This window comes from Haplochromis burtoni, unplaced genomic scaffold (assembly GCF_018398535.1).
Source record: "Haplochromis burtoni strain Fernald_Lab_line unplaced genomic scaffold, NCSU_Asbu1 Contig_104, whole genome shotgun sequence".
Taxonomy (NCBI): Eukaryota; Metazoa; Chordata; class Actinopteri; order Cichliformes; family Cichlidae; genus Haplochromis; species Haplochromis burtoni.
Genome location: NW_024582465.1, coordinates 327,917 through 350,150, shown reverse-complemented (window position 1 = coordinate 350,150; position 22,234 = coordinate 327,917). Strand labels below are relative to the sequence as shown.

Below are 22,234 nucleotides of genomic sequence, written 5' to 3'. Positions count from 1 at the left end.
CCAGGGCAGCTGTGGCTACAACTGTAGCTGCCTCCACCAGTGTGTGAATGTGAGAGTGAATGAATAGTGGAATTGTACAGCGCTTTGAGGTTCTCAAAAAGCGCTTTATAAATGCAATCCATTATTATTATTATTATTATTATTATTATTATTATTATTAAAGCCTCTTTTGTACTGGCACGTCAACTGTGAGAGATTCATAGTCCACTTTCAAGTCCATAATGTTAAAATATTTTTTTTGTTCCATTTATTTTTTTGTCTTTAATTGTCAGCAGATAGGATAGGGTGACACAGGAAACCAATGGAGAAAGTCATAATTGAATCATATTGCATTGATGTGGCATCCACATAACAGTTTCCACAGGAAGGACTGTATGAAAATTGTATTTTTTACTTACTGCGCCAAGGGTGCACTTTGCAACTACATGCTGCTGAAAACAACAAAAGAGGAACTGGTGTATTTGTTTGCACTGTTGCCGAATTAACTCAAATGGTTTTAACCAAAAAGCATGTCAATAATTGACTTTCTTTATATTGTAATATGAAAAACAGGATTTGAGTTTATGAAAATCTTAAGGATTATAACTTTAATGCCCGGTGGCATTACATATCAGCATTGTTCAGAGGCTTATTTATGTGTGTGCAGTAATTCTCATTTGCTCCGCCACAGTTTTTAAAGCCTGGGTGTAGTTTATTCAGCTGGGTCCAGGTTCATGGTTTGGTTGGATTTCCACTTTAACCTTTAAATTTCTGTTTATGTTTTTCAGTCTCACACAGACAAACTGAACACACACGTGGCTCTCCATCAGCTTTACCAGTACGCCAGCAAATACTATGATGGGGTAAGAGGCCCTTTTTTTTCCTATCACACCCAAAGGAGGCTATTCCACTGAATGCACTACTGCCCACTATATTATTGGTTCTCCTTTTTTTCTCTCTCTCTTCACTCTTGATATGCCAGAAGAGTGATTGTATGAAATTTTAATTGAAAGCATTTCTGTGGGATGTGAATTGGAAAATTGCTCTGGGAATTGATTTTTAAGAGTCCATTGTGCATTGCCACTTGAGGTCACGAAAAGGGGATAAACAAAACCTAATGAACAAGTTGGATAAACAAATGGGGCTGTCAGTCTCCCCTAAGTGGGACTCGCAAAGAATAACAGCTTATATGACGCGATTGCTGATGTCGAATAACACCATCTTCTCCTCCCACTCTCCACCCTTCTTCTTCTTCTTCTTTGTCCTGTGCTTCTTCTCTGTCCATCCCCCTCCTCCTTGTTTCTTTGCTTTTCCGACATTACCCTTATGCCATCCTCTGTCCAACTCTTTGTCTCCTCTCTATCCTCTACACCTATTATACCCGACATCTCACTTTTTTTTTTTACTGTCCTTCTTACCTTCCTTTTTTTTTCTTTTTTTTTTCCCAGATCATCGCTTCTCTGGAAGAGGACCCAGCTGCCCAGAGTAAACAGCTAGCCCTGCGGCTCCAGCAGATAGCAGCCGCCCTGGAAAACAAAGTGACTGATCTCTAACCCACTAAGTGGAGGGAGGAACCAAGGGAAGGGGGAATATCGCCAGTGACTACAGGGGCTTATTTCTTTCTTTTTTTGTTTTTAGTGAATAAATTCCAGAAATGAGGAAATGTGAGAAATGGGCGTGTTTATTGTACAACTTGGTCCTGGGGTAATTTTCTGTTCTGTGTGAAGTAACAGACTAATGAAATGCAGAAAGAGAGGAGACAGGAAGAAAATGGTGGGTTACACTGTCATAGGTACGCCTTAAAGCTCACTTGCCAAACCTTAAAGGTCTGCGCACTCATTCATGCTTCACTGAATATTGCTCCCACAATGCAGTGCGGCAGAACTCTCTCTGAGATTTAAGCCCCTCTGTGGAGCACTGGCATAGGAGATAATCAGATGTTCAATTTCTCTCTGTGTAAAAAAAAAAAAAATGGTTTTAAGAGTTGTATTATATATTTTTTTTATCGTGCAGTCTTTATGCGGAAAGCTTTATAAGAAAAAATATCTTTTTAAATGGATCACCTTGTGGTGCGGATAGTGTTTTTATTAGCCTGTGTATGCGTAGATGCCTGTGTGAAGTACTTGTGGAAAAAAACAAAAAAAGAGTGTGTGCTGCTGAATTTAAGTGTGCGTTTGGGTGGATTGCACGTGTGCGAATGTGTGAAATTGTGCGTGCACACACGGGATGCCTACTGTCAGGCGCGAGGGTGACAGGACGCCTGCTTTGTCGTTTTAATTCCCCCATACTCAGTAACACACTGGAGCCTGTGCTCTCAATGAGCTTTATGACAGAGACCAAAGGGTCCTCAAAAGGACGCTGGTTAATCTAGCAATGTACAGGCTCATATGAATGACAGATCACCAGGCGTTTCAGAAACATTTGAGTTATATTCTTTTTCTTTTGACTCGGATTTGGTTCCGGCTGGATTGCCTGTTGTGCTCGTGGAAATCGATAATAGCACAGTCTGTCTCCCTTTATTGTACAGTGCCATGAAACATTCCACTTCAACTAAAGCACAGAAGGACATTTAATACGTTTTAAAGATATTATAGTTAAAGACTGTGTTTAAGTTTTTTTTCCTTTGCTATATTGTTTTATTTTTATATACATATATGTATCAGCAAGAAGCAACCATTTTTCCTGCCACAGATTCGTGTCACTCATATTAGCCCTGCAATAATGTCAGTATACCATGAGCCACAATCAACAGTTGCATTTGCTTACTAAAGTAGCAGTTCAGCAATATGTTAGAAGACTATTCAAATTGTTTTATGCATTGCTCATGTTTATGATTTTTGTACCATATTTTTAGTATTACCCTTGTAATGTTCCAAATAGTCATCACGAATTCTGCCTCTACAGCTATGAAATAGCCTGTCGCTGATGTTAATAATTTAGATGAGATTCAGTCGGTACTTAAATGGCATGCTCTGAACAATTATCGTGGATTTAGCCTCTGTATGATGTCGGGGGAGGGAGGGGGGTTGTTTGGTTCAGTCGTGTACATAATTGTTATATTAATTGGGTTATTGATATGTCAGTGTCAGAACCGAGGTGTCGCCAGGGTAGGTTGGTTATTTCTTGGGCCATTAGACGCCGTCCCTAAATTGTAGGCCTTGCTGTTGACAGATGATTTAATTGTACTCGCTGTATCTGATCATGGGTGTGTGGATTTGACGGCGCATGACGCTCTCCACAGCCCCAAGAATGTTAATGATTCCTGCCTTCGCTAGAGAGAGGTGTGCACAGACCTCGAGCTTGCCTGCCTGCTGTCTCAGCATGGCACCCTGGCATCCCGACCAACAGCACTTGGCACTGCCCACTCAGCGCAGTGCAGAGTGGCACTCTGTATAATGGAATCAGCAGGGGAGGCTTTTGATCTTAATTGCATGCCAACTGCAGGCTCCATCCTTGTCTCCGGTGTTGTTTACTGCTGAGTCCTTTCTTACTGACAGAGTTGATGCAAGAAGCTTCTTTCAGAGCCTTTCTTTCACCAAAAATGTGCCTTATATAGGATATTACATATATTGTTTCTAAGTTATTCTACTGGTAACCTAGGTGACTATGATGATGATAGTGATATAGACACAGCAATGTATTTGGACTTGTGATCTTATGTGTGCTGTCTCAAATGCTAGATGCCCTGCTGCAGCCATTTGCGTGCCAATAGGCTGAAGATGTTTCAGTAAGATTTCTTTTATGGTTGCAATTTTGACGTGTGCATTTCCTTTGGGTGTCTGTGGTGTGTGCTTAGTAGGACTTTGGTGGGTAAGGCAAAAAAAGAAAAAAGAAAAAAAAAAGCCAAACTGATTAAATGTAAAACAGTGGCCAATGTGATTTGGGTTTCCCTTGAAAATGTCTGGCATTCCTAAATTAGTCTGAAGCCAAAAGGTTATCCTTATGTAGATGGATATGCGCAAAATTGTTCCAGTTGTGTTCATTTTTTGCCCTGTGTTTCTCAGCTGTTCCACAGTGTGTACGATAAATGACTATCTATACTCGACAAATGACCATTCTTACTGCTGTGCAGTTATTATTTTTATTTCTCGTTTCCTATATCATATAAATCTTTGTAAAACGCGTTGAAATACTGTATTCTAACTGTATAATCCTATGCATTGAGTCCTGGGACAAAAATAACAAAAGTGAAAAAAAAAAACCTGTTTGTGCAGTTGTCGAGACCTTTTTTTTTTCCCCATTTTGAAACTTGTGAATGTGCTGTGATGATAAAAGAAACTGGGACGCTCCATTTTCAGTACAGGACCATTAACGGAAGCCAACGTTTTCCTTCACATCCGAGGCAGCTCAGAAGATTCTTGATCTTGTACCTGATCTGGTTGTACTGGATGAACTTAATTTTACAAAAGTTGTGTGTGGACGGAGGGTTACAGGTTTCATCATACACTCCTCCGTTAATAAACTCAGAGACATATACGCTCTTCATATCTGCTGTGTTTCTTTCACCTTCAGCATATTGATTTGCTTCAATTTGACACCCACCTCTCACGAATAATGCATGAGAAACAATCACCTTGGATGATAGAATAGCTTTTTCCACCGCTGAAGGAAAAACTCTTTTGTGCAAGTCTTTGGTATTCCTGCATGACCTTATGAAGACAACATGCACAGGCAAGAGTAATGGTGGGGTTTCTGAAAATTAAAACCACCAGCCCGATTTATGAAGAAGAGGACCAAGTGTCAAAAGCTGACAGTTTTTTTTCCCCCTTATCACACATATTCCTTCATATTATGACCCCAAACGACTTTGTTGATAACATCAGTTGATATCATCAGTCTTCATATGCAGTGTATCCTATGATGGCTGATGCTTTTTTTCCCCAAATGCCACATCAGGTTCCTGTCACAAGGCTCGGAATACAAACTAGAAGCCAAGGTCTGGCTTCATGAAATGAGTTGATAATATAAATAGCCGCGCCGCATCTCTGTCATCGGCGGTGAAGGTTGGAAAAATTGCGGCAAAAAACATTAATTAAGTACTGACAGCTAAGAATGAAATTGGAAAAAAGAAAGATGAAAGGCAAAATTGCCTCATCTGACTGCTTAACAAACCCAGACGCAGGGGTGGAGATATCAAAGACAGACTAGGAGCCTGCACGGGCCATCTTCGAACCGGGCGGATCACTGATGCAGCAACAGATAGAGCAACTTCAAGGGCTGCTGCCAAAGCAAGAGTGATTACACTTGATTATCGCAAGCACTGCATTTTGTACACTATCCTTGATCACTTGTGGGAAATCAAAGGCGATACAGTACTTTATATTCCTATTAGGACACGCGCCTTACATCATTTTGGGATTCAACATTATTTGCCGCGCACAGCGCTTGTGATAAGATTTCTAAATAACCATGCCCTTCACTGTCTAGAAATCAATGATACTGCACACTAAGAATAATTATTTTTCAGTCAGCCTCTGTGCCGGGTTTCAAGAAATTGGGTTAAAATCTGCACGATTCCTGGCTTCTGTTCTCCCGCATAGGATGCTTCTTCACACAATGCAGCCAGCCTCTCCTTCTGCAGGTTAAGTCTCACCTCCACGTTTGAAACCTCCTAATGAGATTTGGCTTTGATTCTCTCTGCCTTAGGGACGGAGGAGGAGGAGGAGGAGGAGGAGGAGGAGAACTTGGAGCAAATAAAAACAATGATGGTGTGGTGTCATTCTAAACAGTTGTTCTGATGAATAATTTAAAACCACGCAGGCAGTTTCTGACTCCAGGGTTCTCTAAGCTCATATCCTGTGAGCATATTAAAATATCTCGTTGAGTTAGCTTGGATTTTCACATGTGGGATTTTATTAAGCTTAGTCTGAGTTTAAATTGGTTGTAGTCTACTTAACTATTGAGTCTAACGAGTAGTGAGGGGCGGCAGTATCTCAAGAAAACTGATTTACTGATGTTTAAAAATCACACACATAAAAAAGACCCTCAAAATGTTTTTAATTGTGTGATATACAAGTTATTATAGGCAATAATTAAAAAAAGCCATCAATATCACTACATGCTTTTTTAAATGTAATTATAACGACTTAATTAGGTGTACATACAGAGCGCCTCCCACTTCATTTGTCAGATATGTGTGCAAGAAAAATATAATTAAAGGAAAATAACAGTCACGAGTACATGTAATTCTTCTGATTACTGCTCATGCTGGTCATTAAAGGGGTACTCTTTTCTCAAACATGAGGGACAAAGCCCACTTAAATCTAAAACAACTTTAGCTGCAGGTGATCCTTGGACTGTACTGCAAAACAAGAACTATCGGCAGGTTTCTCCGACAGGGATTACTCCTAGTCTTAGACTTAAAGATAAATTCAGCAAAGACCTCCATTGGGGACGGGGGTATGGTTAGTAGGTCTGATCCATTTCTGGGAAACTGAACCTATCAGTTTTGACCCAGGTCATTAACTGCATTCACACTAGAAATGCATATTTGTTGGAGGCTGCATGAGTGCCTGTCAACTTTTTCAGGAGTCTGATCAGCGAAAAGAGGAGACCATATTCAACCATCAGGTCTGTAATTAGAATGTATTCACCCATAAGTAGTGGAAACCGCTTAGGTGTTTTGCTGATAAATCATTGAAATGGTCTATTTATAAACGATTTTACTCCCAAACAAGCAGAACTGCAGTACTGGCTGCAGTAGCTTTGAAAGTGTTTTCTCTGGATATCTCTTTTTTGTCATTTTAAGAGTTCTGTTCATTAATAATTATCGTCAATTACTTAAAAGTGTCCTGTCATAGTAGACAAAAGTACATTTTTCGTGTAACACCTGAATGCAGCAAAGCGCGGTTACAAATGACACTTTTCTCATCCCCTGACGGACGAACAAAACGGACCAATCAGTCTGCCCTCTGCAGTATCATTAGCCAGTCGTTTGCAGAGGAGAACTTGATTGTCCAATCAGAGACAGGGGGAGGCAGATCTACTGTTTCTTGTTTCCTTGCGGCGGACGATGGAAGATGAATGAGGCGCCTAGCTTGCTTTTAGCTCCTAAGTGCAGCAACACTGCATATTAATTTGTAGCTGAAGTAAAAAAAACAAACAAAATCGAAATAAATATATAATTGGTCCGACTGTTATTGCGCTTAAACGTAGCTGGAAGGCTAATCGATGCAGAGGTACATTGGTCACAACAAACGGTAGCATGCACGGGAGGAGTCGCTGGAGGTGGATGCAAGGTTCAAATTTTCAGGTGAATTAATACATATAATACTATACCAAGAAGATAGAAAACTACAAGAAGGAAATATAGTTTTAGCTCGGAATAGCACAGGGCTTGCTAAAGAAACAAAAACATGCCGTTTGATATCTCAAACGTTAGCTAATAAGGCTAACGATGATGCTAGTTAGCTGACACAGTATACATATAAAAACAGCCAGAGTAAGCGCACTATGTATAGGATACATACGCACACACGTACGTATACTGTGGTTTATAAAGGAAGTAGTCAACAGTAATATGTCTACCAGTGTTGGTTGGACTGAGTTATTGTCTGATGTCTATGTGTTGTTAGGAAAACGTCTGTTATAGTTACAGTTGTTCTAAAAGCAATCACCTAAAACTTGTTTGTTTTACTCATACAGGCTGAGGCAAGAGAGCTACCATGAACCCAAGCCTTAACAACTGCATGATGCCCAGCTGTACCAGCAGCAGCATCACTGAACTGCTGAGTGCCCTGTGTGACTGCAGCCTTTCTGGGGTGTCATGGAAGCGCAGAGCACTGGGAGGAGTCTCAAGAGAAAGTTTCCACAGGGCTCTTAAAAAACGTGCCTACGGTGCCCTCCTGTCTAACCTGTTTCAAGATGGCACCAAAGGACCTGCACCAGGACTGAGTGCCACAGCTAATACACCACCGAGAAATAAAGTCTTGATGATATGTTTTGATTTACGCGTGGCTGGCTGTCGAGATGAAGCAGAAAGGCTGGAAGAGCAGCTCGGGAGGCTGCCGGAGGGAGAATACTCTGCTTTGAAGGAAGTGGATGCAGTCCTTGACCTTCTTGTGAACCTTGCTGGGTCGGCACCTCCTCCCCCTACCTCGTTCAGCAGGGACTATATGAGAAGAGAGAGGCCTGTGCTGCGGATGCCTCAACCATGGAGCTACCAAAGTGAGGACTTGCAGAGGCTGGAGGCCCGGGCATGGGGTCTGGTGTGTGGGGAGGAATGGGGGACTTTGGAGAGTCTGTATGGAACTCAGAGGCTGATGGATGCTCCACCTGGCACAGGACTGCTAACTTTGAGAACAAAACTAGAAGCAGAAGAAAGATTTGAAAAGGAGACCAGGCTGACCCTGTTTGGAGCACTCCAGCACACTCGCACCTCAGACATGGACATAAGACTAGATCTGCCTCCAATCCCCAGTAATATTGATGTAACAGGGTTGGCGATACGAGTAAGACACCATATTATATCCTTAAGTAATATATTTAGTTTAGCTTAGGCTGTTTTATCATATGTCCACTTCAGCAGCTCAGCGTATTCATATTTGCACAGTGTTTGATTTAAATAATTTATCTTTGCATTGCTTTATGCACTCTCTCTTTGTTGTTCTCTGCAGGTGCCTCCTTGTTTAGATCAGTGTGAAGATGAGGGCTTCCAGTCAGCCTCCAACCTGACCCCAGACTCTCAGTCAGAGCCTAGCCCCATTCCAGACTTTGATATCTGGGAGGCTCTACGCACATTTGAGCCTGGAAGACGCCGCTGCTGGGAGTCTGTTGGCTGGTAAGTGATGTGTCAATTTGATTATGCTGTAAGCATGCCAAACTTCTTTTTGTATTTTAAAAAAACAGCTGTAACCCACTAACAGTTGTAAATCTAGTTCCTCACTATAATATGAGAGCAGCTACTGATTCTTTTCATAGTTTTATTGTTCTGCCTTTTTGAAATAATTGATGGGTCTATAAAATGCCAGAAAAAGCTGAAAAAAATATAAATAATGATAGATTGAATCATAGAAGCTTGCTTACTTTTTTTGTAAGACCGAAGATGCCAAACTAATGAAAATGTAAAAAAAAAAAAAGGGGAAAAAAATAAACCAGTCTGTGTTTGGGTTGTGAGGTTTAATATAAATAAACATCTAAATGTTAAATGACAACAAAATCTGTGACATATAAATGAACAGAAATCCACTTTAGCTGGTAGATACTGAATTCAAGAGTATCCTGAATTAAACCAAAGCCTTTAGTTTAGAAAATGACATAATGACACATACACTATTAACTACAGAGTCATCAAGGTATTGGAGAGGCCCGCTTGCTTAGTTTTTTTGGGTTTTGTATTTTTCTTCCCTCTGGAAAACTGAACTGAATGCCTCGTTTGTCTCACTAGCCCACCTGGAAAAAGGGAGTCTTTCTATCTAACAGAGGGAGGCAGGGAGGCCTTTGATCAGCTCTATCGGCTTTGGGAGGGTGAAATGAGGGTGGTGAGCACGAGCACACCGTCTCCTGTCCTCCCCTTACCCCTGGACTCCCAGAAGCAACTGGTGTCTGATCTCCTTAACGTCCTGATTGGAGTGGCTTCTACTACTTTTCCTCTCAACCAGGTGCAGTTCGTTATCTTTTATTAGTCTCTAAAATGCACTTTATTTGTTTTTTTTTTTTGTTTTTGTTTTTTAGTAGTCTGTCAGGCAGAAGTGATAAAAGTAACTAAAAGCGCCGTGACATGCTACAAATAGAAAAACAGATTAAAAGGAGAAGCTGGAATGTGATATAATGGGAAATTCGTGCATATAAACAAGCTGTACTGACTCATAAAATGTAACAGTGTGAAGTGTATGCTTAAGTCAGCTGCCTGATTAAATGATCATGAAATAAAATAAAATATTCCTAATTCTGAACACAAAAACCCAGGGGAGCTCTGCTGGTAGTTTATTGTTTCCCATTAAATTCTTATTTTTTTGTCGGAAGATTATACTTATTTTTACAATATAAAGTGCATCCTACTTATCTTGTTTACTTCTCAATTCCTTATCTTGACTCTCCGGCATATTTTTATGATTAACATCAGTGTTTCCCTTTGGCTGACTGCTGCTGGTGGGGCCCCAGGGGGTACGGGGCAGACATAGCTTTTCCCACTTCCTTCTTTGTTATAACGACAAATCTCAGTCATTCGCCCCTGTTGTTTTACGCAGATTAACATTTGCTGGGAAGCTTTTTGTGCAGTTGCAGTAATGTGGCGAGTTGTCTTCAACTCGAGTAATGCAATCTTTACTTTGCTTCATTGCCCTGCTCTGTGCTTATGGTGAGTGGTTTTACACACAGTGAAGCTGGAGCAGAGGAGAGAAACAAGGATGGCTATAAATGACGGCAGAATGCATTAGGGGCATATGGCAGTGCAAGGAAATTAAATGTATTCTTATAAAATTGGCAAACCAAATAAATAATCATCACCCTCGCCCACTTTTGGTTTTTTGAAACTATATAAAGAATATATTGTATATATGTGTATGTGTATATTGTTATCTAAGTGAGTCCTGCCTCCTTCATTGGGTTGCCTTGAGGTCAAATTTTGTTTCTATAGTTACATAGGTGTTTTCTTTACTGCAAGTGCAATCAAGGCTGTGGATCAAGGCCCCCAGATGTGTGCTGTCTTGAAGTACTGTAAATATCTCTATAAAAAAAATCAATGTGAAAGAAAAAAATAACAAAAATAACACACAGCAGATTATGTGATGCAGTCTAAAATAATACCAGCAGAAGCCGTGCCTTCAAAAATCACCATGGACGTGACTCTTCTACAGCCTTGGCAAAATTCAATATCGAATGCACTAAAGACAGTCTTTGCTGCTGGGCTGTTTTATTGGATTTTATTAGACTGTACAGTTATTTATTGTGTTTTGTCCACCATCTGTCAATATGCGTTTCCCTTCTTAGAGTGTTCAGTTTGACGTCAGGCCCGGTGTGTGTGTGTCAGGAGCCTCTCCAGAGAGCGTGTCTCGTCTCTTGGGGGAATTGGCCCAGTACGGCACCTATTATTTGAGGCTCAGCCGCTTTTCTCTGCAGAGTGCTGACAAGAAGGGCTTAGTCTTCCAGGTATGTTTGCATAAGCATCGTTAATACCACTAACGCTGCAAATTATTTCCTCTAAGTTCTCTGCTTGCATTGTACTGTTGTTAATAGTGTTGTGTTCAGAAATTGGAAATAATCTTCCTGAATGGGCACTTTGAGACAGAAACACATGAGCATCTTATTTGCGTACGCAGCAAAATAAATAAATACGTCTAAAAATATTATATAATATATAAAAATAGGGAAAGAAAAAAATTAAAGTGCCCTAAATGAAGCAGTCCATAGTAGGCAACAAAATCCAACACAGAAAGAAGTGCACATGCATTTTAATCTCTGAACATATATTCCATCTCTTAGGCTTTTACCGGTGGCTTGAGGAAGTATCTGCATTACTACAGGGCTTGCGTTCTTAGTACGCCACCCACTCTTAGCCTGCTGACCATTGGCTTTCTCTTCCGCAAAGTGGGTCGCCAACTCAGGTGAGGTCAAATGCTTTTTACATGCTGGTTTTCTGGTGTTAACTTTGTCATTTTGAACCTCCACCTCACTTAGTTGACAGTACAGCCATATCCTTTCAAAGAGGACCTTGATGTAAATATCAGCAAATCAAAAATGCTTTGCTTTCTTTTAATCTAAGATACCTGTCAGAACTGTGCTGTGTGGATGGGCCTTTGGGTGCAGGCCAGGCCACCTTCCCTGTGGTGAGTGCTCTTTTATCTGCAAACTGCAATATGTCTTCTATCACAGTTGTGTTTAGCCTATCAGATGAGTTGTCAGCTTAGTGCCGTGTGGTTCTCCTCAGGGTGTTAAACTGCTGTCCTACCTGTACAATGAAGCACAGAATAACTGCAGCAACGAGAACTACCCTGTTCTTCTTTCATTGCTGAAGAGCAGCTGTGAACCTTATACACGGTCAGTTTCTATGCGCCCCGTGCAGACAGGCATCCTGAAAACAGCAAAATATATCCTATATTATTTTAGTGATATAGCTAAATGGTTGATAAATCTGTCTAAGAATGACACCACTATTTTGTTTTGTTTTTCTGTGCCTCACTTAGGTTTGTGTCTGACTGGGTGTACAGTGGCGTGTTTCGTGATGTTTATGGAGAGTTCATGATCCAGGTCAATGAGGAATACCTTAGCTACAGAGGTGAGGAGACACAGTACTTGCACACACATATACACACATGTCGCCGTATCAAAACCTTGGCTTCGGTCTCCAGGCTCTGAAAATGAAAAACCTGCCAGATACATAGTTGAGCAGAAAAAAATAGATTTTATTACAGCGTTTGTTGCCTAGTAGGATTTGTCCTTGTGTCTATAAAAGCTGTCATGACGTTATTGCACGATAATCAGTGGGAAACTGAATCAGATACCCCAGCTGGAAGAACCAGAGATGTCTTCACTCAGTAAGCCATACAAATAAGTAGTGGTCCTTTATTCTTTTTAGCTGGTACAACTATTCTGGTTCTGGTTTAATTGCCATGGACACACATGGACCTGCTGAATTTATTTTTTGCTTCCAGAAAAATTAATGACTTTATTAATGACTTGATCCCTTGGGGAGACCAGAAGAGACCAAAGAGGCTTTGAGGCCAAAATAGACTCGTTTGTACTCTGCAGGATCTGAGGGACTTTGTGTGTCTCTGTATGTTGCTTTGCTCACACTGCTTTTCATTGTCATGTCTAATTTTTCATCTGTGGTCATCTTATCTGTATTGTGTAATGGCTTTAATTTCATTAATATCAAAACTTGAAAAATAAACATTACAATAGCTGTTTACTTTAAACAAATGTTGTTGTAGCTTATCTGTCATTTGATTGTTGTTGCTATTATCAGAAGACGAACAGCTATATGTTATTTTTTTATTGTTAACAGTCCTGGGTGTAGTCCTTAAAGGATCAGAAAAAAAACAATTAAAAAAAAAAGAAAAAGAAAAAGGCCAGGGTTCAAATCTCACCGAATTATTTGAGAATAATTGAATATTAGTCAAGTGGCAACCATGCCAACCATGTGCAGTGGTACAGTAAACAGTGAAACGAGACAACGTTCCTCCAAACCATGGTGCTACATATGATGTATAACAGACAATCAACGCAGGACTACATAAAGTGCAATGTGCAAAAATTGCAAAAAAAACATAACAAAGACAGTGCAACACCAGACAGAGCGCAACGATACAGACACAAGACAGTGAGGACGCAAAAGTGCAATAGATGTGCAAAAGAGTGAGTATTGTGCAAAAAGTACGTTGGTGCATGAAGGTGTGCGTGAGTGTGTGTATGAGATTGTGCTTGGTAGTGACGTGTATGAAGATATGTGTGTCAGTCCAGTCACTGGGTGATTGATTAGTCAGTTGAACAGATGATTAACCACTAAATATTTTTGTTAATTGGCTGATAATTTAATTATTCGGGTAAGAAAAAAATGTTTGCCGTTTGATGGTATCAACTTTTGGATTTTGCTGATTTTTGGTTCTCTGGTTTTTAAATTGTTAGCCAGGCAGAATTGTACGTGAAAGCATCCCATTTTAGTTTATTCGTTTTTTGTAAACATTTTTGTATACATTTCTTTTTATTTCCATTTTGACAGTTACTCCATATATATACTGCTACATGAATCAAGACTGTCCAAATATTGTACGTCATGCAACACCCCATTCAAGGTCAGACCACCACCTCAGCTTTGTCTGACTAACAGGTCCATTTGCTCATCGGCTACACCTCATCAACTCCTGCAGCGAACCTCTGCACTTCACACTTTTGCTTTTTTGGAGGACACACAAATGTCATTGTTCTCCTCGAACTCCATCGGCCAAGGAAGCAATCAGCAGCTAAGCTTTCTTGGCAAGCCGCGGGCTTTCTGTAAAGAGCTCTGGAAGCCCCGTGCATTCATGTTCTCTTATACTTTTTGCTGAGGATCACTGAGCTAAGAGCTAACAATTTCCAAGAGTTAATTCAAGCAGCCAGAGTTTTGCCATGCCCCGTAAGTCATACTAATAAGGAAAAGTTTCAGCCCCAGCATGGGCTGGGTATTACTCCACCACCATTGCTTTTAAGATGTTTCAGTGCCGGGTACGATGTGCTGTTATAAGAGGCATAATGGACCACGAAAACTACTTACTCTAAATTGTAGGACAACATGTAATAGACATCTTTGAATTCCTGCAGACAAACACTTCTGGGTCCAAGGCTACACTCTGATCTCAAAGGATGTGGAGGATTGTGTGCCAGTCTTCTTGAGACACATTGGCAATGATGTGTATGTGTGTGGAAAGACTATCAACCTCCTCAAAATCTGCTGCCCACAGGTTTGTTTTGCACATTCACAGATCCACATTTATGTAGATATACATACATATAACGTAGATAGCCTTCTTAATTTACCCAGTATAGAATTTTTGAGTCTTGTAAATACAGAAAACATGTTGAGAATGGTTAAAAGTACCTAGCCATTTTTCCTCTGTTATTGCTGTTGATATCAATTGAACTGGCTGTATGTGCTTGATTATAAATGCCACAGTACAAATTCTATTCACTTGAAACTCCATACTGGCCAGAAATAGTGGAAAAAACAATCATTACTGCAACAGATGGGAACGTGGTCTCTTTGAAACTTTATTAATATGCTGTCATCAGAATTGTGATACATTTCCTGTTATTGTCAGGCAGATTTTTCATCTTCCATACTCATGTTTGACTCCTGCTTTGGAAAGAATAATATTGCTATTGGTGTCCTAGGTATCATGAAATATTACTTTTTAAATCACTCAGCTGGTTGTCAAAAATATTCTCCAATGGTTTTCATTAGTCGTATGTACACTGACAGTGTTCTTTGGTGGACAAACTATGCACCGTCAACATGGTTGAAGGGTGGTTGTTCTTTCTCTTCCTTACATTTATTAACCATCATAAATACACATCCTGATAAATTGAAAAAGATTAGCCTGCCAGTAAATTGGTCCGCCTCTTGTCAACCAGGAGTTGAAGCTTCAAATTCATTCACTTTAGTATCATAACAAGAGAATGTAGAAAGTTTTCACATTTGACCAAAAAGAACTTAAATTGTAAGTAAATGAATCACTTATTTAGCAAACCAGGGGAAAAATCAGTAAAGTGGTGAAGTTTTCATGAAAATGTATTTTGCATAACTTCCCTACCTGCTGATTGCCCAGCATGATGTTTTTTACAGTCTGACCTCCATGACCTAAGCTGTAGGACCTTTGTTTCTAATTGGCATTCTGTAACTTTTCCTCTCTCTGTTCTTTCCCCTGATGCTTGAGTCTTTCTAGCCTGCAGGGTAGTTATCAATACCTAGGAAGAATTTATGGATTAAAAACACAAGAGTGAAGTGATGGGCATTAATGTGCTTACTAGCTGATATGGCACATGAATCCATGTCTTTAATTAAAGAAATACTTTGTTACCGTTATCTTCTGAATGAAATACGTAATGCAATGTACAGCATAAAACCGATATGCAAAACAAACGCACAAAGGAAACCATACATATTTGAACAAAAGTACAAAAACTGATTCATGGTAACATAATTACATGAAACAATCAAACGCACAAGAGGCACGGTGTGATTTAGATAAAAAAAAAAAAAAAAAAACCCAAAAAAACAACTCTCCATATTTTGTGAAGTGTCTTATGTCACAGGCAATGTAATTATTCATTTCTGAAGTCTTGGGGCCAGGGGATCTTTTGATATCCATTTTAGTTTTTCAATTTTGGCAGTAATTAATACAGTTTCTGAAGGTTTGACTCTGATTTAATCCCATGCAGTCATAAGATCATAAACGGGAACAAGGCCAGTTACAGTGTCTGCATTATGCTTTCTTCGTTAAACACAGTATAACAGATTTGTATGATGGAATAATGAACACTTTGATTTTTTTTTTTTTTTAATTAGAAGCAGCACCACCATAACCAGGTCATTGCATAGCTTCTATTTCAAATTCATTCCCATACCGGTCTTCAACATCATCCTAAATTCATTGCTAGTTTGTGTTGTGCTGGTAGCTGTAAAAATGAGTTACATTTTCAGACAGCTGGTAACACATATTTTAATATGAAAGAAACTCTGGGGTTATAAAATATGTCAAAATCCACCAAATGAGTCATCCGAATTGATCCGTGAAATTTTTTTTCCCTCTTTTTATGATACTAAGATTCTGTCAACTGTGTGTCCACAGCACTACATCTGCTGGTCGGAGCTGCCAGTACCCCGCATCGCTGTCACCTTCTCTCTCCAGGAGGTGGAGGAGATTGAGAGAGACTGTGCAGTGTATCGTGGACGCATGGAGAGAATTGCAAAGCACAGTGCTATCAGCAGGGAGGAACAAGTAATGACACACATGGATATTCTTGTGCATCTTAGATGTCTGTGATGTATTTTTCTTCTTTTTTTTTTCTGAGTCTGAGATTTTCTCATTGCTCAAAATCATCAGTTACATTTATGAGAGCTTTTCAGCTATATAGCCTAGAGTCGAGGCAGTGAAAAAGGAACTTTAACAAGACAAATCATTACCATAGACTATATGTAGTCCATATTTATATGGACATAGCCACCAAGATGCCATCCATTGGTTTGTGGACTAGCATTTAAAGCCTAAGTTTGGCGTTTTGGCAGTTGTCTCGCTAGGTTTTTGAAACGGAATACAACAACAGGGGGTTGTATCTAAAAAATGAGGATACTGCAGACTTACACAATAGTTACACTGGACTACATGGGGCTGTCTATTCCCAAATGAACAGTATATGCAGATTTAGAGTTCTTTCACATTAATCTGTGAACACAGTTTAGTTTTGTATTTTTGTTTCATTAATTCATTTCAGTCTTTATTTACCTTTTGTTTCAATTCAGTTTGGTTTCCATTTCTGGACAACAACAACAAAGAACCTTTTATTCGTCACATACGCTATCATACAGAGTACAACATGTAGTGAAATGTTCCAAGCAGACAGGCTGCAGACATGGCTGCGCCATTTCAGGGCTTGGTTTTAGCATGGGGGGAATAGCCAGGACCCTTACTGGATACCACTGCCAGGCGGGAGTTGAACTTGCGACTCTTGGTCCAAAGGTGTGCAGTCTTACACTACCAGCTGGAGTAAATTTAATAGATATTTCAATACAAACACAACAGTTTGGGAAGGCAGTTGACTCAGTCTTAATACATCCTCCTTAGGCAAATTACACTAATAAACTAAAAAAAAATGTAATTTAGTTTTACTAAATTTATGGAAACTGTGATTACTGTCAAATAGCAGTTGATGGTTTCAGGATTGCAGTTAAGCAAATACAGTCCAAAGTTTTTGCTGACTGTTAGCCTGCATGCCAAGAAAGCCAGGATTGGTTAGTAGTAATCAGACTGAAAAACAGAAACCAGGACGCTTCCACTGCTTAAAATCTTGTTCTGTGATTCAGCAAATTCATATCCAGACAATGATCTTTTTACAGAAATTCCTTCTATGCTTTTTAGATCCAGAGAGTGTGTCCATCTTTTATATACAGTGTTTGATTACAGGTCTTGTCCTGTAAGTCAAAGAGAAGGGAGAACTTTTTTTTTCCCGCTTTCTTCTTTTTTCTTTTTTTTTTTTTTTTTACATTACACAATCCATCAAAGTGGCACTGCTCTTCAAGTACAGAGGATTTCAGCAGCCAGTCATTAAAATGATGTGGATGAAGTCTCGAGCTTGTACTTGATTTAGTGTAACAACCTGGCTTGTATGGCGGATCTTGTGTGAGCCTCTGGCTGAGGAGGGGGAGGAGAGGTGAGAGACAGGGCAGGGACATAGATCTTTGTTAATGATGATATTTTTTTTTCTGTCTATTGTTAGGCCCTGAGGGCAGAGCAGGCACGCCAGGAGCTGATCAATCAGGTCAGAGAGTCAGCAGCCAAAACCCTGGAGAGCATCCGCGGTCAGTGTAACATTTATACACACACACACACACACACACACACACACACACACACACACACACACACACACACTGTAAGTAGAATTTTATATACTGCGTGACGTACATGCATAACCCACATCCTGCTGGGTATACCTTTAACAAATGGCTCAACTCTAAGTATAAGCCTGATTCGCTTGTTGATTGCTAAATGCGAGAGCTTCCTTCAGCTCCATTCCCACCCTTCGGGAGAGCAGAGGAGATGCATGGGGCAATTGCAGTGAGGAAGGCTTTGAATACTTTCCAGTACCATGGGTTGTGAAATCTAATCATCACTTGCACAGTTTAGCTCTCACTCTTCACATCATTTATTACTTCAGAGGATGTGTGGCACTGTTGGGGGGCAGTGGTGGCTGGGTGGGGGGGGGAGTGTTCAGCCTGATGCGCTTTGCGTGTCTTGGCACGGGCATATTTGAGTTTGTTTATATGGGGCAGATGGTGATGTTGTCTTGTTTAAGTGTGTGCGAGAGGCAGACAAGAATGTTATGTACTTTTCTGTGTGTGTGGAGGGGTAAACAGCTCACTGTTATCTCCCCCGCCTCCTGTAGGGCGCCAGGTGTCACAGCGTCTGGCTGAGGAGGCCAAGAAGAGGGAGCGTTTTGAGGAACTGAAACAGCACCTGGAGCAGGAGCAAGAGGTAGTAAGACATGAAAAAGAGAGAGAGAGAGAGAGAGAGGGTAAAAAAAGTGTGTGAATAGGAGTGCCTAGATTAAACTGTGTATTGTCAGGTATTGCATGTGATCCTCAGATAGTAAGAAAAGACCATGTGATAAACAGTAATGATGTATGTGCGTGTGGTGCCAGTGGAGAAGTGCAGCCAAGAAGAAGCAGGAGGAGGATGACTTCAGCTTTGCCAGAGAGCTGAGGGACAGAGAAAAGAGACTTCAAGCTTTGGAGGAGCAGCTGGAGCAGAGAGCTAGGTCTGACTGCCTTTACAGCTGTTAAGATTTTATTTGAAAAAACTATATCAACCTACTCCATGCAAACATGATGGGACATCAGTTCTGTGTCCCGTGTTTTAATGTGCCAAATTTCCATAACTGATTCAGCACCATGAGCAAATAATGTGAACACTAAGCTTTTATTTACTACAATGACATGGCCGAGATCAGAGGGTACCATAGCTTAAAAAAAAAAAACACCTGTCATCTACAGCTTTTCCTCCAAACAGTTCACATCCTTACTTCTCCCTTGGTGCAACCTTTGCATTATTCAAAATATAAATACCTTCTAACTGTCTATAGATAGATAGATAGATAGATAGATAGATAAACGGATACTTTCTTGATCCCACAAGGGAAATTATTGTGTTTCAGCTGCAGGATGAAGAAGAAAAAAGTAGTGCAGTCTACAATAAATAAACAACACAGTTAAAGGTCCCACAGATGCATAGTGATGCTTTATATTGTATGATTTAATAACTGTTAAATATACAACAGTGATTAAAATAAAATTAGTTTATGTTAAAGAAGAATAAAAACAAAGATCCAAGACAGTCGTGCAAATTGTAGTAATAAATAATATGTACACTGTAAATCTGAGAAACAGCTGCAGTTCTTGCTGTGCTAGGCAAAAAACTAAATTCTTTTCATGTGTGGATAAATAAGGCTTTTGTCAAGGAAAGCACAGGTTTCATGTTTTTGCAGGTCTTACTGATTAATTGCCTGTAGTTTGTTGAGGAATTTAGTTCTAATTAAAGCCAACACGTATTATAAGCACACAGGTTACCAGTACTCTCAGAGTCCCTCTAAACCACAAGCTCAGGTGGGGCAAACATTTTGGATACATCACAGTCATGCACAAATATGAATAAAACGTTAGCACAAATATAAAAAAAATCACTTAATGGTCAGTTCGGGAATGGCAGGGCCATTTATACAAGCATTTATTGCAGACTTCAGTAAGCGACTGAGGATAAGACCTTCAGCTACTTTAACATTCTTTTTTCCATTTATTTAATTCTAGGAAGGAGCTGATCGCTCAGTACAGCCGTCTATCGGAGGAAGCAGCTCGCAGAGAGAGACGAGCCATGTGGAGAGTGCAGCGAATGAGACTCGATGAAGCTCGTGCTCACTTTTTCAGGGATGACGGGCAAAAAACTCAGGTTTGTTACAAATGAATAGAAAACAAAGACATATAACCAAAACTTTGTAACCGAACTTTTTGTGATTTGTTTCCAGGCCATACTGGAAAAATATCCCTTGGGTCAGGAGAGACCTCATTTGGAAGTAATGTCACCTGCTCCCTCAGCACAACAGATTCCTCCACGACAAACAACAAGCTAGTTTTTGAACATCCAGTCTTTTTTCACTTCATGGTCACTTGATGTGTGTTCCAGAAACATAATATTGAATTGTTAACATATCTTGACAGGAATTTCCCACCCAGGAGCTGTCAGAGCAGCAGACAACAAAGGCTCAAGAATCTGAAGCTGTATCACCACCACACGATCTGCCTTCGCCAAAGATTGCACAGGTTACAGCGGACCCTGCCCTCATCTCTGAGGAAATTGACATCGGTGACTTTCTTCCCAAGTCTCCGAAGTCTCAGAGTCAGCAGGTAGATATGGCTCTACAGGAGATTGGCTCTGACCTACCCAAAGCCTGTCCTACAGCTCCACTAGTAGACTATGACTTCAGTGCCCCCTTTAGTCCACTTGAGGGTATCACTGGCCAAGCGTCAGTCCAGCCCAGGCCCCGCTGGGGACCTGTAGTCCTGCCTGACATGATCCAAAACCACCCCTTTCACATCTCCTCTGAAGAGAAAATTCCTCAAATCCAGGAAATTGTAACCAAAGCTAGCCCGCTAGCTGGAGCCTCTCAGTCCAGCTCTCCAGGCCTGCACACCCCAGAGGAGTCTGAAAAGAGCAGTGTGTGCGCGCAACCTTCACAAGCCTCAGCACAGCAGGTGGATGAGAGTGGCTCAAATACAGGCAAGGAACACAAGGAATCTACACCTATACTCCAACAGGATGCAGAAACAGGGATTCTCGAAAGTAAACCAGAAGACAGACAATCCAAAGATGACGTGGTTAACAAGGCTCTTTCCACTACAACTGTGCAAGGTGACCAAGGTGATCACAAAGTCCTGACAAGTCTTTCTGATGATGGTGGCGTGGAGCCACAGGAGACAGGCACTAAAGAGCAAAGCTCAGACACACACAATAAAGATGGAAAAAATATTCCTTTGCCAGACTTTCACAGGCCTCTCTCCAGTCCTCATTCAGATGTCAGTCAAACTTCACCCACCATCCATGGACATTCCTCTGATGCTCACATAAAGATTGGACAGTATGTATCAGAGGTAACTGCTGCACTTCCCTCGCAGAACATCCACGGCCATGCATCAGATTCACACATCAAAATTGGAGGTCATGTTTCAGAAGTCGATGCTCCTGTACCTTCTCCTAACATCCATGGTCACGCTTCCGATGCTCACGTCAAAATTGGGGAAAACGTTTCAGAGTTTGTCGCTCCTCTTCCTACTCGAAATGTCCACGGCCACGTCTCAGATGCCCACATAAAAGTTGGGGAACTCATTCCAGATGTAGTTTCCCCTCTACCTTCGCCCAGTGTTCACGGGCACAGTTCAGATGCTCATATTCAAGTTGGAGAAAATGTATCAGAGATTGTTGTACCACTCCCTGCTCCCAGCATCCACGGTCATTCCTCTGACGCAAATATAAAGGTTGGTGAGTTTGTGTCCAACGTTCCCGAAGCAAAACCTTGTTGGAGTAAGCACGGGCACGCTTCAGACAGCACCCTTCAGCCAGGTTGTCTGGTATCTGGAGCAGAACCATCCTTGTCGCCTTTGCCTGGAAGCTCTTACGGACACTCATCAGACTCAGCGTTAGGTGTTGGGTGTGTAGTTTCAGGAGATGAGCCCAAGCGGTCTCCTCTGCCCGGCAGTGCCCACGGCCATTCTTCAGACTCAAATTTAGGTGTTGGATGTGTTGTTTCTCAAAGTGAACCGCTTCCATCACCGCTGCCAGGCAGCAGCTATGGACACTCGTCTGATTCGACACTGGGGATAGGCTGTGTGGTGTTGGGGATTGAGCCACAACCTGCCCCATTGCCAGGCAGTACTTATGGACACTCATCAGATTCTTCACTTGGTGTTGGATGTGTGGTGAAGGACAAAGAAACTGGAAATCAGCAGAAAGTAAAGGGCAATGAATACAACAAAGGTACGAAACAAATTCTGTGTTATACACATACACATTCTGTT

General features: G+C 40.8%; 2 protein-coding genes across 2 annotated transcripts in view; both read left to right on the top strand.

Moving 5' to 3' along the window:
* Window positions 1–4,453, top strand: part of plxnb2b (plexin b2b) — a 28,949-nt gene extending 24,496 nt beyond the window's left edge. The window contains exons 21-22 of the mRNA XM_005927791.3: window positions 768–842; window positions 1,428–4,453. Of these exons, the coding sequence (XP_005927853.3) occupies window positions 768–842; window positions 1,428–1,532 (180 nt within the window). The 3' untranslated portion in view covers window positions 1,533–4,453. The remainder of the gene's footprint in view (window positions 1–767; window positions 843–1,427) is intronic.
* Window positions 4,454–6,928: 2,475 nt separating this feature from the next.
* Window positions 6,929–22,234, top strand: part of tubgcp6 (tubulin, gamma complex associated protein 6) — a 24,748-nt gene continuing 9,442 nt past the window's right edge. Inside the window, exons 1-17 of the mRNA XM_005927790.3 lie at window positions 6,929–7,231; window positions 7,624–8,429; window positions 8,595–8,758; window positions 9,365–9,578; window positions 10,909–11,067; window positions 11,401–11,522; window positions 11,681–11,744; window positions 11,846–11,955; window positions 12,102–12,193; window positions 14,215–14,354; window positions 16,242–16,391; window positions 17,887–17,968; window positions 18,556–18,644; window positions 18,812–18,927; window positions 19,973–20,111; window positions 20,188–20,235; window positions 20,381–22,193. Of these exons, the coding sequence (XP_005927852.1) occupies window positions 7,644–8,429; window positions 8,595–8,758; window positions 9,365–9,578; window positions 10,909–11,067; window positions 11,401–11,522; window positions 11,681–11,744; window positions 11,846–11,955; window positions 12,102–12,193; window positions 14,215–14,354; window positions 16,242–16,391; window positions 17,887–17,968; window positions 18,556–18,644; window positions 18,812–18,927; window positions 19,973–20,111; window positions 20,188–20,235; window positions 20,381–22,193 (4,288 nt within the window). The 5' untranslated portion in view covers window positions 6,929–7,231; window positions 7,624–7,643. The remainder of the gene's footprint in view (window positions 7,232–7,623; window positions 8,430–8,594; window positions 8,759–9,364; window positions 9,579–10,908; window positions 11,068–11,400; window positions 11,523–11,680; window positions 11,745–11,845; window positions 11,956–12,101; window positions 12,194–14,214; window positions 14,355–16,241; window positions 16,392–17,886; window positions 17,969–18,555; window positions 18,645–18,811; window positions 18,928–19,972; window positions 20,112–20,187; window positions 20,236–20,380; window positions 22,194–22,234) is intronic.